General features: G+C 33.5%; 1 protein-coding gene across 2 annotated transcripts in view; it reads right to left on the bottom strand.

Moving 5' to 3' along the window:
- LOC108912147 (E3 ubiquitin-protein ligase HECW2) overlaps positions 1–17,550 on the bottom strand; it is a 247,310-nt gene that overhangs the window by 99,827 nt on the left and 129,933 nt on the right. For both annotated transcript variants that reach the window (XM_018717315.1, XM_018717316.1), the window contains exons 3-4: positions 7,903–7,998; positions 5,271–6,313 (exon numbers count right to left, since the gene is read on the bottom strand). In XM_018717315.1, coding sequence (XP_018572831.1) covers positions 5,271–6,313; positions 7,903–7,936 — 1,077 coding nt within the window. In that variant the 5' untranslated portion in view covers positions 7,937–7,998. The remainder of the gene's footprint in view (positions 1–5,270; positions 6,314–7,902; positions 7,999–17,550) is intronic.

Below are 17,550 nucleotides of genomic sequence, written 5' to 3'. Positions count from 1 at the left end.
AATGCATGCCGTTGCTAGTGGCTAGCGTGCACTGGTTTGAGGTTTTTGATGTTGCACTGTTCAGTAGTGATGTAACGAATATCCGCATTCGCATTCGCGAATATTCGTTTGATTGATGATATTCGCATTCGCAATCGCAAATATCTTTGAATATTTTACGAATATGAACGTGAAAGAAAAATACAGAATGTGAAAACATTATTAAGTAAATTAAACAAAAAAGTTAAGAAATAAGTAACAACAGTCTAACCTCACAATACACAAACTCATCTGAGCCAGTAGCGAAAACAAAACAAAATTCCAATCATATAAAAATACCGTTCTACCAACTTAACAACGCTAATTTCTTTAGCCTCTAGCGCCGCTGTCACCGGAAATATTATGTGCGTCGCGCGCGGCATATTTTGAATCATAGATAGAATTAAAAACTGAATATTCGTATTCGCATTCGCATTCGCGAAAGCTTAAAAACTGGTATTCGTTACATCACTACTGTTCAGCAGCGGAGTACGATAATTACGATAAAAATGTCTTATGGTATTTTTATTATTATAATTATAATTGAAGTAAAAGAAATTGTCCCATTCACAGATAATGCCGATGAAAATTCCGTACTCTAAATTCTGTAATATAATTTAAAACGTGCAAGTGACTCACTATGTGGTAAATAATTTTTCGTGGAACCGTAGAGGGTGTATGAGAAAGGAATGTCGCGCGATTGTGGTGAGTAAACGTCCTGCCAAGAAATTAAAAGGATCGGTTTTTACTTGGGTCAATTTTGGGGAACATTCATTATATCAAAAGGGGCCTGATTAGTAAATATGAATTTTTTCATCAAATGTATATTTTTATTATTTAATAAAGAAATAATATCCCTAAACAAATTAAAGTCAAAATTTTTTTCATACTTATAAGTAATTTATGGACTACGATAAATTAGACAAATTGCAAGATAATTATGTGAAAGAAACACTTTCTGGTGCATTTATCAAATTAAAATAACCTCGGAAATGACCAATGTTGTATTAATATAAAAGATACTAGTTAAGCAATAAAAATATTTTATCGGTAATGAAATAAAATAGTCATAAGAATTGTTTATAGAATTTAATCACTTTATAAACAAACTGTAAAATGAGGACACTTCCGAAAATGTTGCCATAAAAGGAATTAAGGCTAAAACATAATTTTAATTATTTCCATATTTTTTGAAACCACATGTTCTCTGTTAAAGAAATTTAATACCATATTTCAAGAAAATACATTTAGAAGAAACCGCTTAATCGATTATGATCTCAGCTTTTACTTGGTAATTATTTTGTATACAATATGTCCCTATGAAAACTTAACGCTATATTATGTATGTACAGGGTGTTTTATTAACAACTCGCTAAAATAGTTCAATTTTTATTTTTAGGGACAAGCCTCAACGCAAAAATTTTGAAGGGAAACAATTTTTTTACTCTCTTCAGAACCATGTTTTGTTTTTTAAATAACCTCGAAGAGTTTCTGGCAATTACTTTTTGCTAAATGTGATCTAAAAACAATATTAATTTTTCGATTAGGCAAATTAAGATGAAATAACTTTCATTCCATGTATGTTCTCACATATCGGCCTAACCTATCTTTCCATTATCAACAACGTTATCTTTGATGTCAAAATGCGTCCCCGTTAAAATACGAATTCCTCTGATTTTTTAAAACTTATTATCTACAAAGTTATAGAGCAGAGGAGGAAAGTTTTCGTTTGAAAAGGACATAACTTACGTGGCACTGAAAATTTTAAAATAACATATAAAAAACATAGAGTCTGTACGATATTTGTTGAGATAGAATTCCAAGAAGACCCCAGCGCACCTTGTGGGAATTAACTGCATTGAACACCAAAGGAAGAAAGACGTAGGCGGCGTGGCGTTCAACATAACAGCTTGCAGTGCATACTGCGTTTTGCAGTTACGAAGGCATGTTTCTTCGTGAGTCCTGTGTATTTTCAGTGTAATTTCTTATTAAAATAACTTATATAAAAGAACATAATTTAATTCCCAGTCAAAAAAATCTACCTTAGGTATATATATTTTAATATTCTGAAAATAAAGCGGAAAATTTCAAGGCACGCCCCTGATGTGGTAAATTGTTACACGAACTTTATTGGCTTGTTCTTTTCTTGGAATTCTACCTCGACAAATACTGTACGGACTGTCGGACTGTACACCATCACTACTAGGGAGAGTATTCGTCCAAAAATAATAATAATAAAGAACTAAATACGATTTTACCCTGACTCTGAGATACAGAGCCTTAAAGTTTTTTAAGTTTTCAGTATTTTTCGAAACTTCAAAATAATCTACAAATTAGAGCCACCTTAAATATATTAAGAAAAAAAATATTTCAGTACGTACGGCACTGGCAAAATCTACAACATTTTTTATATTTCTATAAAATTATAAAAACCAAGCAGATAATTTGAAAAAAAATGAATACCTTGTATCTTCGATACGCAGAAAGGATGGCGCCATTTTGAATGGATTCAGTAACAAAGAAGAACAAAAAATCAATCGATACCACTAATAATGGATTCACATCAATACTCGAAACCAGACATTAATCTTTTCTTGGTCAATGTCATTTCATATTTCTCAGAGCATGTTTTCAATGTGGTCAAGGATGCCAGGTAGGGGGTTGATAGTTTCTAAGTTGTCTATTCATCTCGTCAGATCTCTTCATTGTTATTACTGCTGCATCTTAAGTTTTTAAATTTGTACAATAAACTGGTGCTTTTTAATGTAACTGTGTATCTCAGTCAATAAGGAGAAAACAAAGAGAACAAACAAATTATTCAGAAAAAGTGATACTACAAGAGAATTAAAAAAATATATATTTTTAAAAAGAAAATTAGTAAAAAGGACATATCTTGGTTAAGTAAAAAATAGTTCACATTAAACTAGTTATATTGTCAACCCTTTTGAAATTGTCTAAAATTGAGTTTTTAGTTTTATATGCATATAATTTTGTTCGATTAATATTTATTAATCCCAATTAGTCCAGACGGTATCTGTTTCAAAAAGCCATATTTGGGTGAATCGTATATCCACTGAGATTTTTGGCTTTTTAGCTTTCAAATATCACTAGAAATTAAAATTTTTCTATGCGCATAAAAAGAACGTGGGCTTAACTTTAGGCGGCACATGTTAAAAAAATTCGAAAAATGTCAAATTTTTCTTCCGATTTAATTATGTACATTTTCAAGAGTTGATTTTAGGCGAAAATGGAAGAGGAAAAAAATTTTTGTAATTAAATTTTGAACAAAACAAGACTAGTTACAAATCGAATGAATCATGATTATTATGGTAACAATCGAAAAAATCGCAAAAATGGGTTTAAAAATCAATACTTTTTAGTGAATTTTTTTGGGGTATTTAAAATGGGTATAGGATCTTTATACTTGGCTCAAGAAAACTTCATGTTATGTAGAATCATCACACTAAATTTCATCAAAATCGGTTCTATAGATTTTGCATAATAATTTTGCAATCCAGATTTTGAAAAAATTTTTGCAAATTTTCAAAATTTTGCACAGCAAAAACCAAGACCCTTAGATACTTGAAAATTTAATCTCATATAGAAGGGCTCTCAGGCTTTCAAATTTTTTTTGAAAAATTCGAATCCGTCAATTAGGAGAGCTCTGGCGCTTGTTTAAACATTGGTCAAATTTTTGTACTTATAAACAATTAGAATAACTTTGTGAATATTTAATCAAATTTTAAAATTTTTTAAAGCAGGTTTTAAAAGTTCTCGGAAAGACGCTTCTTTAAAAAAAAAAACAGATCGATTGATCAATCAGTTACGTAAGTTATAGCCGTAAAGTTAACCGTCATTTACACTAAATGTACTGGGACATCCGGGCTAATTCTTCGAAAAATACCTTTGGTATTCCGAGTGCTTACCAGGTCTAAGATTACAATACTTTTCTTCATTGGCAACCTACTTTAAAACGTGTTATTAAGTTATTTATGCCATGGCAAGGAAGCCACTTGAAAAAGCAATCCCAAGTAAAATGTACAAATGGTAAGATCTTTCTATCGTGGCTGTTGTTAAGTGTTAGCCTTGGTCAAGGATGATATTAGAACAACAAAAATATTCTTCGAAAGATTACAGTATTTAACAAATTCAATATATCAGGTATGTGTTTTTGTATAAATATTATTTGGAAATGTAATTTGTAACTTTTATGTTAGATTCTTCTTTATTAGCTGTTTACTAGATATTGTTCGTATAATTCAACGCGAGTTGGGGCATAGAGTACTTAGTTGTTTTCCGCAATAAGATCATCTTTAATATAAATAATAAATCCAATTTAAAGTAGAAACCACGTATTCACAGTGTGATTTCCAATTTAGATTTAGAAGCAAGCTCAAATTGAGCCTTAAGGTACCCCTTTGTTTCTAAAACCTTCAAGTAATAATAAAAAAACTTTCTTATCGTTAGAATACTGTAGAACAAATTGTTTTCTAAACTCAATAAAGAAGGTGATCCTGTCAATATCTTTAAAACTATTTTAAATAATTAATAACAATAAATAAAAAATTAAAATTTAAACACTGTATCTCGGAAACGAAGCATATTTCGACCTACGTTTATATGAACTTTTTTTCACAAAATAACTTTGGCAACCACCCCCTAAAATATTTCGCACTTATTTACAAACAGCCTGTATGTTTAAAAATACTTTTTCAATATGGAATGCGATAAAAATTCAAAATACCTTCCAGAAGTATGATTATGTATTTTGTAAGTGAAAATGTAAAATAATTCTTTTCTATTGAAAAAAGAAACACATTTTGTAAATTAAAGTTTGTACAGAATTGTAAAATATAAACTCCATTGGACTCATTTTCTGTCTTTTGGGTGATTCCATTGCAAGTTTGGTTGCCTAACAGTCGCAGTCACGTGGGACTGGGACATTTATGAAGGCACTTTTTAACTTAACACGTCTGTCAAAAATATACAAAAAAAAATCGTTGAAGTCATATATTCTAGTCGGGAACCCTGTATTTTTTTACATAGAAAAGTGCGCGACAACATTTTTTTTATATTTATGTATTTATGAATGTTATGAATTTATTCCAAATTGCTGATTTGCACTGTTATGTTATTATTCTACCAGACCTTTCCCAGTTTTAAATTCGACATTATTTGTGTATCATTAAATCCATAAATCAAAATAATAGGGAGAAAAATAATTTACTATTTGTGAATTGTGGAACACTTACCCTCTCAAACGCCTTAGGATGAGGCCTAGCCACGTTCTTCAATTCAATCTTGGGTTTGAGCAGAGGAGTTTGTGGAAGTTCACCAGATTGTACTTCCGTTCCCTCCCCATCCGGTATCTGTCTGGACAAGGGCTTGTGGGGTTTATTGGCTAAATCACTGTTAACTTCCCCGTCAACCACATCCGCGGAACCACTACTTTGAGTCGAAACCGAACTCTGACTATCCTTATTCTCTAAAGCTATATGAGCATTCGTTTGCGGACTAGAATTATCTAAAATTTTTGTTTTGCTTAGAACCGTCGTAATGTAGTTATCACAACCAATGAGTTTCTTGCCGTTCTCCAGCAGGGCGGCTTTCATTTTGTGACTCGGGGTCGATGTGACGTCGGCGTCAGATAGGGAAGAAGCCGTCGACGTCGTACTGAACGATTTGTAATCCTCGTCAGTATCTATCAGCTCAAACCCGAAAGTGTCTTCCAATTTTTGGATCTTCTTGGGCTTGTTCTGTCTATGAACGGCTGGCGGGGTGAAACTGGCGCTCAAAGCGTGCGACCTTTCTAAAGGCCTGTGTAGAGCACGTGGAGGTAGAGGTGGGGCGGAGGATTCCTCAGGGAAATCCATCCCGCAAGCGTTTTCCAGGTCCTTAACCTCCGCTTCTGGACTTGGAGAAGTTGAAGCGTTCCATATTTGGAAGTATTCCTTGCTGGGCGACTTGGAACTTGCTTTGGGACGCACTTTTTTCTTTGTGCCGCCCATCGCGTCCGTAGTTAGGCCGTTTGGGGACTTCTTCTTGACTCCCGACAAGATTGGATCCTTGCTGTTGTCCAGGTCTTCCAGGGAGTTCGAGTTTACTAAATGCGGGGGATCGGTCTCGATCTCGTCCTGGAATGCATCGTTCTCTATGCCATTGCACTTCTGCCTTCTTATTTTTATGAACTTCTTTAGTTTATCGACGGGGTGTTTAATTATTAGTGGGTCGGATTGAGCTATGTAGTCTAAAGTGGTTCCGTCGTAGTATCGAAAGCATAACAGTTTTTCACAGTCTGCAACAAATTCAAAATGAAACTATTACAAAAGATTCGAGTATTTTTTTTTTGTTCATATTTAATTTTAAAATAATTTCTAATAGGTATTTCATGGTTAAAAAAAAAATGAAACACCAGTAGAAAATGAAGCAGAAAACGAATCATAAATGGATGTCAGCAAAACAGACAATGCAGCAATTTTTGAAAATGTACGACAGTCGTTGAGGCGAAGGCTCGTCGTTTGTGTTGCTGCCAATGGTGGACACTTTCATTTTGCTGACATTTGTCTGACTTACTGACATCTATCTATGATTCGTTGTCGTAAATCTGCTTAATTTTCTACTAATGTTTCATTTTTTTTAAACCTATTAGATTTTAAAATTAAATATGACCCAACAAAAAAACTCGAAAATGGTTTATTGTGTGAAGAAAATGCAAGACACCTTTTCTATTAAAAATATGACAGTAAATTAAACGCGCCTATTATTTTCCGAAAATCCAGTGGTGTAGTTTTCCTGAGGGCTTTAATGACAAAGCTCCTCTGAATCTCCGTCACTGGTTGACAAATTTATAGAGAAATATATTAGAATTATTATTTTTAATTAGATACATCATTTCCCCAAGTTTTCTCAATCTACGTCAAACAACTTCAGAGATACATAATTGAAAAAATGTGATATTTTTCAAAAAAATTTAACACCCTCTATCTTGGAAACCAGTAACTTTAGGGCTCTGGTTTATTAAGGCTTTTGGGCCTAAAATGACCCAAGGAATCACCCTCTTAGTTTATAGCATAGACTAAGGATATTATAATAGACGCAATTTGAACAAAAAGTAATTTTATTTCCGAAACTGTGAGAATAAAGTTATAGAATGAAATACGAGTGCTGTTACCCTGTGTTTTATATTCATTAGTACTATTTGGAAACATTATTGTTTTTCATTCCAACACTCTAGCTCTAGATATAACCTATAAAATATAATTTATAAAATGTATTACATTATCATATCACCTCTATATATTGATGAGAAAAAATAAGATCCAAACCGTTCTATGCCTGGTGATTCTACAGACAAATGATCTTATTTGTTTACTAGATATTGCAGATGTAATTTTATGCTGAACGGGGATATGGGGATTTAGTTCGCAGAGTAGTTGCTTTGCAAAATATTACTAGTTACAAATTTGGTATCAAATAGTACAGTTAATCCACATAGTCTGCTGAGTCTCATAAGCGACAATTGCAAATTGTTAATTTATAAGATTTTTTCATTAGTTTCGTAGTTACAAGAATATTTTCCTTAATTTAAATTCAAAAACGACGTGTAACTCACAAAGGATGCAACATTGGATGAAGATATATTTGGTGTAACTGCCACATTTTATCCTCAAGATTATTTGCTGGCATTTGTGCGTTTTTATTTAAATGCACTCTGTATATAACTTAATTTAATGAGAATTTGGAAAAATTCGAATTAATTTGAGACAAAACGCATAAATCTCTAAATCTCCTTTCTTAGTTGCTTCTCTCTCTAGTGGCGGGCAAGTGCGAAAAGTATACGAGCAGTTCGAGGAAACTGGCAGTAAATATAAACGTGGGACTTACCATTTTGTGTTTGAGGTATATCTAGAAGCCACATTGTGGTCTGTTCTTGACCACAAATACTTTGCCTAGCAAGGCACTCTTCAACGGCAGTACTGTCTGAAATGAAAGAGAAACAGTATCAGTAAAGTGATTTATAAAATGTCAAGAAATAAATACATTTACAATATCAAACTATAAAGAATTTTTTGATGTTAAAACACTTATCAATCATAAAATAGTCTATAACTGTTCATTTTGAAGTTGCAGTGAATGCGAGGTCTGTTCAAAAAATAACCGAACTTTTTTAATTCCCCACTCTTCTTACTCGCTCGTTGCAATTTTTTCTTATTTCCGAAATTAAAATCAGTACTGAAAGGAAGCCGTTTTCAGGCTATTTGATGACATCAAAGAAAATTCGTCACATATTTTAAAGGCCATTTCAAATGAAACTCTCCAGGACTGCTGCGCGATATGGCAACACCGCTGGGAAAAGTGTGTGAATAGGGGAGGGGAGTACTTTGAAGGAGACAAAGACCAATGTATTCATATATAAAATTAATAATAAAGTTCGGTTAGTTTCTGAACAGACCTCGTATATAAGTATGTATTTTAGTTGGTTTCACTATAATGTTAAGGAATATTCATCTCCTGGCAGGGCGAACTGGAGGCACTCTGTATATCGGCGTTTTGTAAACAAACGCCGGATAACTAAAACAAACGGAGATCAAGCGTTCGGGCGACACCGCGTGAAGAGGCATAAGATAGGATTATTCAGATATGAATGTTTGAAGCGTTCACATACAGTCTGTTCACTTCCTATAAATTTTTGTTAATAACAGTGTATAATCGAATTATTAATTAACATTTATCTTAACATATCAGAAGCGGGATTCGTGCCTGAGTATTTAATTCTGTTTTTATAAAATTTACGAGTGTATTGTGCTAGTGAGAAAACACCTTTATTGGTGAGTACTGTTTATTATTTATTCGCTGTCTGCCTGCTCATTCGTTAAGCGCTTTTACATTTTGGGGTGTGTTTTGACTGTTTTTGTTATTTTCATTGTGATTTGTTAAGTTCACAAAAAAAAAGAACATTGTGCAAAAATATTCTAACAATGACGGGACGTTCAAGCCGTAGCCGAGTACGTAAACAGGATAGCAGTCATCGCCGACGGCTCGCTTCCAGGCGTGATAGAAGCCATAGCCAAATCAATCGAAATGTTAGTCCGCGTTATACACAAATTTTGGAACGACGACTTAACGCATTAGAAACTTTGGTTCGAGCTACGCATTCTAACCGAGATACCTCAAGTGATTTACGAGCTGCACTTCAAACTACGGAGACACGTTCTCGGAGTCCACACGACGCAAATTTAATAAATAAACAAAGATATTGTAGGACGGATGGAATTAATACCTGAATTTGATGGTTTTTCCAACAGTTTGACAATTCGTCAGTGGTTGGCGAAAATCGATACGGTCGGAGAGATTTATAGTTGGGATGATCGCGCGAAAATATTTGCAATGATAGGGCGTCTTACCGGAAATGCAAAATCTTGGTGCGACTGTAGGTCAGATATTAATTCATCTAATTGGAATGAATGGAAAGACATACTTTTAAGTGCTTTTCCATCGTCGAAAGGAATTGTGACGAACCTGAGATACTTTGTGAATACCGAAAGAAAACGTAACGAAGATGTAGTAACGTTTTATTATTCGAAATTGAAGTTAGGTAAACATTGCGACCTACCAGATCACGTAATTACGGATGTAATAATCTCCACACTAAATGATAGTTTATTAAAGGCTAGTGCTTATGCGGCGGGTTACAAAAATAGCGAACAACTTCTGAAATTTTTAGTAGAATCAAATTACACATGTGACAATAAAGAACAAAAACGATATCCAGTACAAATTCAACATAGAAATGCAAATAAAGTAGGCTGTTTTACTTGTGGAAAAACTAACCATAAAGCAGCCAACTGTTTTTCATACAGGACAGATAGAAACAATGACGTGAGGAGGTCCGTAACTTGTACATTTTGCAAAAAACCTGGTCACCATAAAGATAACTGCTATGCATTAAAATCCAAAACGATTAACGCGACAAAAATAAATGTAGTGTCTGTGGATGACGCAAAATATCACGTCACTGCAAAAATTAACGATGTAGACGTATCAGCTTATATTGATTTCGGCAGCGCTTGTAATGTTCTGAAAATGAAAGTCGCAAAGTCACTTAATCTTCCTATTGATAGATTTAAACAAACTACAATGCGTGGATATGGCGATGCCGTAGTTTCTTCAGTTGGCGAAACGTCTGCCAAAATAAAAATTAATGAAGTCGAAAGAGAAGTACCAATTTTAATCGTTGACGATGCGATGCAAGACATGGATTTACTAATCGGACGTTCATTTACCGAATCACCGAACCTGCTGGTTACCAAAACAAGTGACAGCTTACAGTTTCAAAATGAAGACGCTAGTTTATGACAACTGCCTCGACTTGAAGCAGAGAACAACGTAAAATGCAGACATCGTAAATAATAAAACCGAATTGTACCCCGGGATAAACAAAATTGAAATTTATTGCGACATTTTAAATGGCAAGATAACTTCACACCATTCAGAGCAAAATCGGAATGATTGTCACATTATTATACTATCATGACATGTCAAATTTAAGTAAACTGAAGTCATCTTTCGACAAAGACCAATGCATATTGTGGGGACTCCCTTACGGGCATTCCACGACTGAAGTACCTGTAGTACCTGAGGCCTTACCGAAAGATGTACAACAACGCTTAGATAATCTTTTAGAGAGATACCAGGTTTGTTTCGCTGATAGCAACGCTGAGTTGGGTAACACCAATGTTGAAATGGAGATCAGTTAGACCAGCCTGTTTGTTATACACCATGTAGTAGGTTATCTTATCACAAACGATACTTAGTAAATAACAAAGTGTGCAGAATTGTTAATGGAGATAACAGAATTGTTATACCAAAAGATTTCAGGTGAAGAGTTCTGAAATTACAGCACGATGACAACGGCTACCCTGGTTTGAGAAGAACAGTAGATTCTATTCAAACAAAATATTGGTTCCCTCACATGAAAGAATTTGTAACAAAATACGTAAAATCTTGCATACCATGTCTTTGTGTGAAAAAACCAACAGGAAAGGGAAAAAGTTTTTTGTATCCGATTCCAAAGGTAGATAAATCATTTCATACATTGCACATTGACCATTTGGGCCCGTTTTGCAGAACCGAAAATAGCTACATCTACATGTTGGTGATCGTTGATGCATTTACTAAATATGTCTGGATTGAAGCTGTTCCCGACACTAGTACAAAATGTGTCATAAGATGTATAAACTTGTTAATTAAAATTTTTGGTGTACCGACTAGATTAATATCGGATAGAGGAAAGTGTTTTACGAGAAATGACGAAGTTCTGTAAAGAACAAAATATCAAACATATTTTAAATGATATTACTTGCTCTCGAAGTAATGGACAAGTCGAAAGGTTTAATGCTACCATTTTAAATGCGATGATGACGGCAATTGGTGATGAACACGACGCTTGGGAAATGAAAGTTACGGAAGTACAACATAGTATAAACGGGACACTGAACGCTACAACAGGCTACGCGCCTGCTGATCTTTTATACGGTTTTAGACCAAGACTTAAATTCGATATTAATGTGAATGATAACGAGCAGGTAGATAGGCAAGGTTATTTAAAACTGGTGCGCGAAAAAGCTGCAAACAATATAATTAAGAGTGCCAGTGCAATGAAAAGACGCTACGATAAAAATCGTAAACCAACGGTCATCTATGAGGTTGGTGATATGGTCATGATGGAAAGGACGCCAATTGTGAAGGGGCTTGCGAGTGGTAAGCTGGTCCAGAGGTACATTGGTCCTGTAAGAGTACAACAAGTTCTCCCCAATGACCGATACCAAGTTCAAAGTGTGTCCAAAGATAGAAGAGGTTTTAGAGGTGTGGTTTCGAGCGACAAAATGAAGCTCTTAGACCACAAACAACTGATTAGAGGTGAGGTATTTAATTCTCATTTTCATAATGATATTCTGGCATATTAATATTATTATTATTATTATCATATTTATTGTTTTTTTTTTATGTATTAGAGATTTACTAGAATACTAGTGAGCATGTCGGTGCACAAGGTGGGTGATGCCTGTGTACTGCCAATTTTGTATTGAGTAATGTTGAAGATAAGTATACAAGGTGGGTGAGGCCTGTGTACTACCAATTTTGTTTTGAGTAATGTTGAAGATAAGTATACAAGGTGGGTGATGCCTGTGTACTACAGATTTTGTTTGAGTAATATTGAAGATAAGTATACAAGGTGGGTGATGCCTGTGTATTACTGATTTTATATTGAGTAATGTTGAAGTAGAGTACACAAGGTGGGTGATGCCTGTGTATACCTTTGAATTTGTATTGAGGACACTGAAATGAAGTAAATAAGATGAGTGATGCCTACGTGCATTATTAGTAGTTGAATATAGTGGAAGTTGAGTGCACAAGGAGGTTGAAACCTGTGTGCTTTTGAATATATTTTTTTTGTTTGTTTGTTTTGGTAAAAATATAATTTTGTAGTTAGCGAAGTTCTTGTTGAGTCCCCGACGTGTGTGCACTCTGAGAATAAATCTTGTAGAGTCCATTAGATTACAGATATCTTTTGCGCACTCCAAGTAGTCTTTTTGTTTAGTCCCCGACGCGTGTGCACTCTGAGAATAAATCTTGTAGAGTCTATTAGATCACAGATAGTTTTTGCGCACTCCAAGTAATCTTCTTGTCGAGTCCCCGACGTGTGTGCACTCTGAGAATAAACTTTGTTGAGTCCATTAGATCACCTTTTGCGCACTCCAAGTAATCTTCTTGTCGAGTCCCCGATGCGTGTGCACTCTGAGAAGGTAGGCTTGTTGAGTCCATTAGGATATGAGTATCTTTTGCGCACTCCAAGTGATTTTCATGTCGAGTCCCCAACGTGTGTGCACTCTGAGAGTAATGTTTGTCCATTTGTTTATGTATTTTTGTGTACTCGAAGAAGTACGTTTTCGTTTTATTTTCTCTTCTAGGAAATTTTTGCCCTGTTGTTGATATCATTGATACTGTGTAGAGTAATTTAGTTTCAGGTATATGTCTCATTGGGTGTGGTCCGGGACGGACCAAGTCAGGACGGCCGAATGTTAAGGAATATTCATCTCCAGGCAGGGCGAACTGGAAGCACTCTGTATATCGGCGTTTTATAAACAAACGCCGGATAACTAAAACAAACGGAGATCAAGCGTTCGGACGACACCCCGTGAAGAGGCATAAGATAGGATTATTCAGATATGAATGTTTGAAGCGTTCACATACAGTCTGTTCACTTCCTATAAATTTTTGTTAATAAAAGAGTATAATCGAATTATTAATTAACATTTATCTTAACAATACATAGGTTATGGTTAAAAGCTTTACTGGTTTAACTACTGGTAGATATTTGCTTATTTTATCTCAAAACTTTCTTCTTGCTTCATCAAACCCTCCAGTGAAACCCGTTTAGTTACAGTTACCGGAAACATCAATTAAACTAATCGTTTTAATCAGCACCAACAAAATAAGGCCGTAATCACTTGATAAAATAATTAGTTGATAGTTTAATTACACAAGAAATTAGGTAAATTTTAATTTCTTCTGACCTGGCTTTACACTTATTTAGTCTACCATGGACAAATTACAAAACAAAATTTCTACGGATTTTATATAATTATTCCTTTCCAGGGGCGTTCGTTATAAAAAAGAATTGATACCCATATTTCTATAATACGATTATTTTCATAAAAAATAAATCTCCGTGGAAATAAACCATTTTTTACTAGTTAGATATCTTTATAAAACAACAAAGTACAACAAACAGTAGATCTTATAACGTAATTACAAATTATTCTTCTTTTATTTTGCAGAAAATTTTCCGAGATAATGGCCAAACTGTGTTATAAGTATTGTTTTATTTTTATTTATCTTTGTGCAAACCTTAAATCATAGATTATTTCGGAACTGTTAAGGAATCTCTCAGTCAGAATATACTGTAATTTTGTGAAAAAAATACCATATATTTATTTACTGGCAGATTATTAAGTTTTAAGACAGATAAATGTAAATATTTGTTTCTTATTTCGAAGAATTATAGATTCCATTGCAGAGCGAGGAAATTTCGCGAATAAATTTAAAAATGTAAAACAGAAAAATCGATCAAGTCATTTAAATGTAATAAACAATATTGTGATTACTCAGAATATAGAAAATGTATGAGTTAGTGATAATTTAAGTGTTAAAATGCTATTCCTAAGTTTCCAGATACTGGTAGATCGAATGCTTTGATATGAACGTCGTTCTAAATCCATTCAAGTTTTTATGTAGTCAATAACGTCCGAATTTACGTCTTGAAGGAAAGTGAGGTCACGACAACCCAAATTCGTAATTCGAATACATGAATAACAAAGAGGACAATACACCTTATTCTAGCCATTGATTAACAAATTTCATGTGTAGCGTTTAGGAAAATATCGTAACGTTTCCAGGAAGTTAATATTGTTAAACAGTAAATATATAGGGTGTTGTAACTAAAATTCTAGGCAATTTTTAATGAAAGAATTCTACGTCATAACGTACAGAAAACTGAAAACATAGTACCTAGCGTTTACACTCCTTTACAGGAATTATTAAGACTGGTGATTTATAGACAAGAAATCGCACTTTTAGAAAGATAATGATAGAACAAGTAGATTCATCAGGGAAGTGACGAAGCGTACCGCTAAACTAGTGCAACTTCCTTTAATTTTTCGCATTGAATGATCACGGAGAACATGTAAACAACAGAAAATGTACATTACTTGTTTTGTACAGCAAATGTGTAAAAATACTCAATCATTGTGATTAATGCATGTGTTACTGGTTTCCTAAAAGCATTTTGCGGGGTGTGATTATGTTTATATTTTTATATTCAGGAAACATACGAGGTAAAAATACGCTTTTTTCCCTTATTTTGAATGTATTGTCTTATACCCTGAACAAAACTAATATAAAACGTACAGTGATGAGATATTGTTTCTAACATGTTTAGATTTTCTAAAACGCTAGACAAAAAATTGCGCATATTAACGCCCCCCTTAATAGATAAGTATATGTGTAGTAATACAAAGTAAAAATATGTGACTAATATAAACATCGAGCGATATAATCCGCTGATCAAAATTTCTACACTAAAATATTTACTTTCATAATTAATTCAAACACTATTCAAATTATAGAAAGAGATTGGGAAGAAGATGAATGACGCATGGGCGTCGTACATGTGAATTGTTTTAATACCCAAATATTATAAAATATTTCTCAAGCTTGTACATTAAATTACTCCCTCGATAAATACTTAAAAAAGAATAAATGAAAGGTCATATGAATGAAAATTAAAAGTTCTTTTAATTAGAAAATTCAAAATTGCTTCAGTCAATACTTTATAGTAGTTTGTATCCAAACTGTGTTAATACATGAAATGAATTTGGTTAAAAAAAAATGAATAACCATGTGTATCCTATTATAAACAAGAATAATAGACTCAGTTTTACTCAATAATGTATCAATTTCTGTCTATACTCGATTTAGTGAAATATTCACTCTATTAGTATGAGTACAACTAAAATTTTAAGAGTGAAACTATTGCAACAGAATTGTGTGAATTTTACTCAAATCCAAGTTTCTGCTAACTATCATATGAGTGACTTTTGACTCTATTCTGAGTATGTAAAACCAATTAAAAGTTTACTTTTCTCTAATATGATTTAAATTTAACTATTATTGAGTAATTTTTTATGAATATTTCAAGGGGGCGGTGGCCCAAAAACCCCCGCACCAACCGTCAATGCTTCCATTTCATAATATCTGGAGTGGTTTTGCAACACTTTATATTCTCTTTAAATTTTCATTTAAATGTCATTGTATAAAGTCACAAACTACTAAGCTGCCACAGATTTGTTTTAGAGGCAATATTTTCGATTAAAGGAATTGGTGAACTGATCGGGCGAATAGATTGCCATAACCTATATCGTACGTTACAGATATGTACGTAAGTATAGGTAACAATTTAACTATCCGTTTTTAATTATTGTAATCAAACCTCAAACCATTGCATTTAAACATAATTTTCACCAAATTAATCGGATTAACGGACAATTATCCAGCACTACAGGCCATACACCACGCCACGAAATGACTTAATGGGGACGATTGGAATAGACAAAGACAACTCACGACAACCAGAATTGGGCAGGGTCACTCAATAATGAGGACATTTACTCCGATTTAGTTACAAGTGTACCAAATACGAGTTTATCTGCAGAATTTATTTAACGGATACCTATATTTGAGTGAAAGTACTCAGTTTAAGTTCAAATATTGTCATATCACAAATGAGTAAAATGGTCAAAATGCTCAATATTGAGTAAAAATGTACTCAATAATCTCACTCAATGGATTTACTCCGAACCTTTATTGCTTTCACTCCACCGATTTTTTTACTGTGTACCCACGCATTTTCAAAATTGGGATTTAAAATGCGATAAACGAAAAAGGCCTTATTTCTAGACATTAATCTCATCTCATAATTGTGTTCAAATTAAAAGTAAAAAGAGTCCATCACCAAAGAATTAAAGGCATTATGCAATTCTTTTTTAATACTTTAATTTTGGTGGGGAATGAAAATTTGTATTTATATATGTGTATTAAAAGAAGAAACGTTCAGTTCTTAACAAGTAATCTGTCGGAGAAAATTGTATTCAAAATTTAAATTTTTAATGGAACTCACAATAATTACAATTACCGACAAAAAACAGTAATTGACGTGACAGAAATCCAAAACTAATAATAATGGCAGATGTTTATTACTCAACGCTTAACTCTTTTTGTTTTGGCAAATTCAAATACCATCAAATGTTATAAAAGTTGTAAGAATGTGCATTTTTTTTTTAGTAAAATTAGGAGTACCACAGGCCGACATGTGAAAGTAAGTGACTGACGATTGTTTTAGATAATTGTAATTTAAATATTGGTGCAAACTAATACGAAAAATAAATAAATATTCACAACAATCTAAATAACTTACATAATAAAGGCAATAAAGGTCATAACAGGGGCAAAAATACCCTATAATTGCAATCATATATATGTTATTTATTTGTCTTTGCCTAACGATACTTAATTTAGTAATAGATATTTTTATTATATTACACATTTTCACAATAATACATATTTGTTTCTTAGTATAAGTCGATAAGACAGCATAGGTAATAGATTTCTTCTATAATCAACATTATTTTCACATAAAGAAAAAAAAAGTGAACTTACAATGCCAGACAAATCTCCCTACAAGCAGATTTCCAAAAACTACAGCACAATATGCTTAAAAATTGGCCACGGAGTACACACCAGTATTTACACCACAAGTTAAAAAGCCACTCACCCACGCTACTACGCGCAAGGGTACCATTCTACAAACGTGACTCACGAAACCACAGAACCGTTCGAACGGTGGAAGTGGACTGGAGGATAGGCCCGTGCGGTTTTCGGAATCGGCCACATTCCACAGCTCGTAGCATTCTT

The sequence above is a fragment of the Anoplophora glabripennis genome, unplaced genomic scaffold (genome assembly GCF_000390285.2).
Source record: "Anoplophora glabripennis isolate ALB-LARVAE unplaced genomic scaffold, Agla_2.0 scaffold502, whole genome shotgun sequence".
In the NCBI taxonomy this organism is placed as follows: domain Eukaryota; kingdom Metazoa; phylum Arthropoda; class Insecta; order Coleoptera; family Cerambycidae; genus Anoplophora; species Anoplophora glabripennis.
The sequence above is the reverse complement of the archived record's forward strand: the minus strand, read 5'-3'. Positions and strand labels throughout refer to the sequence as shown.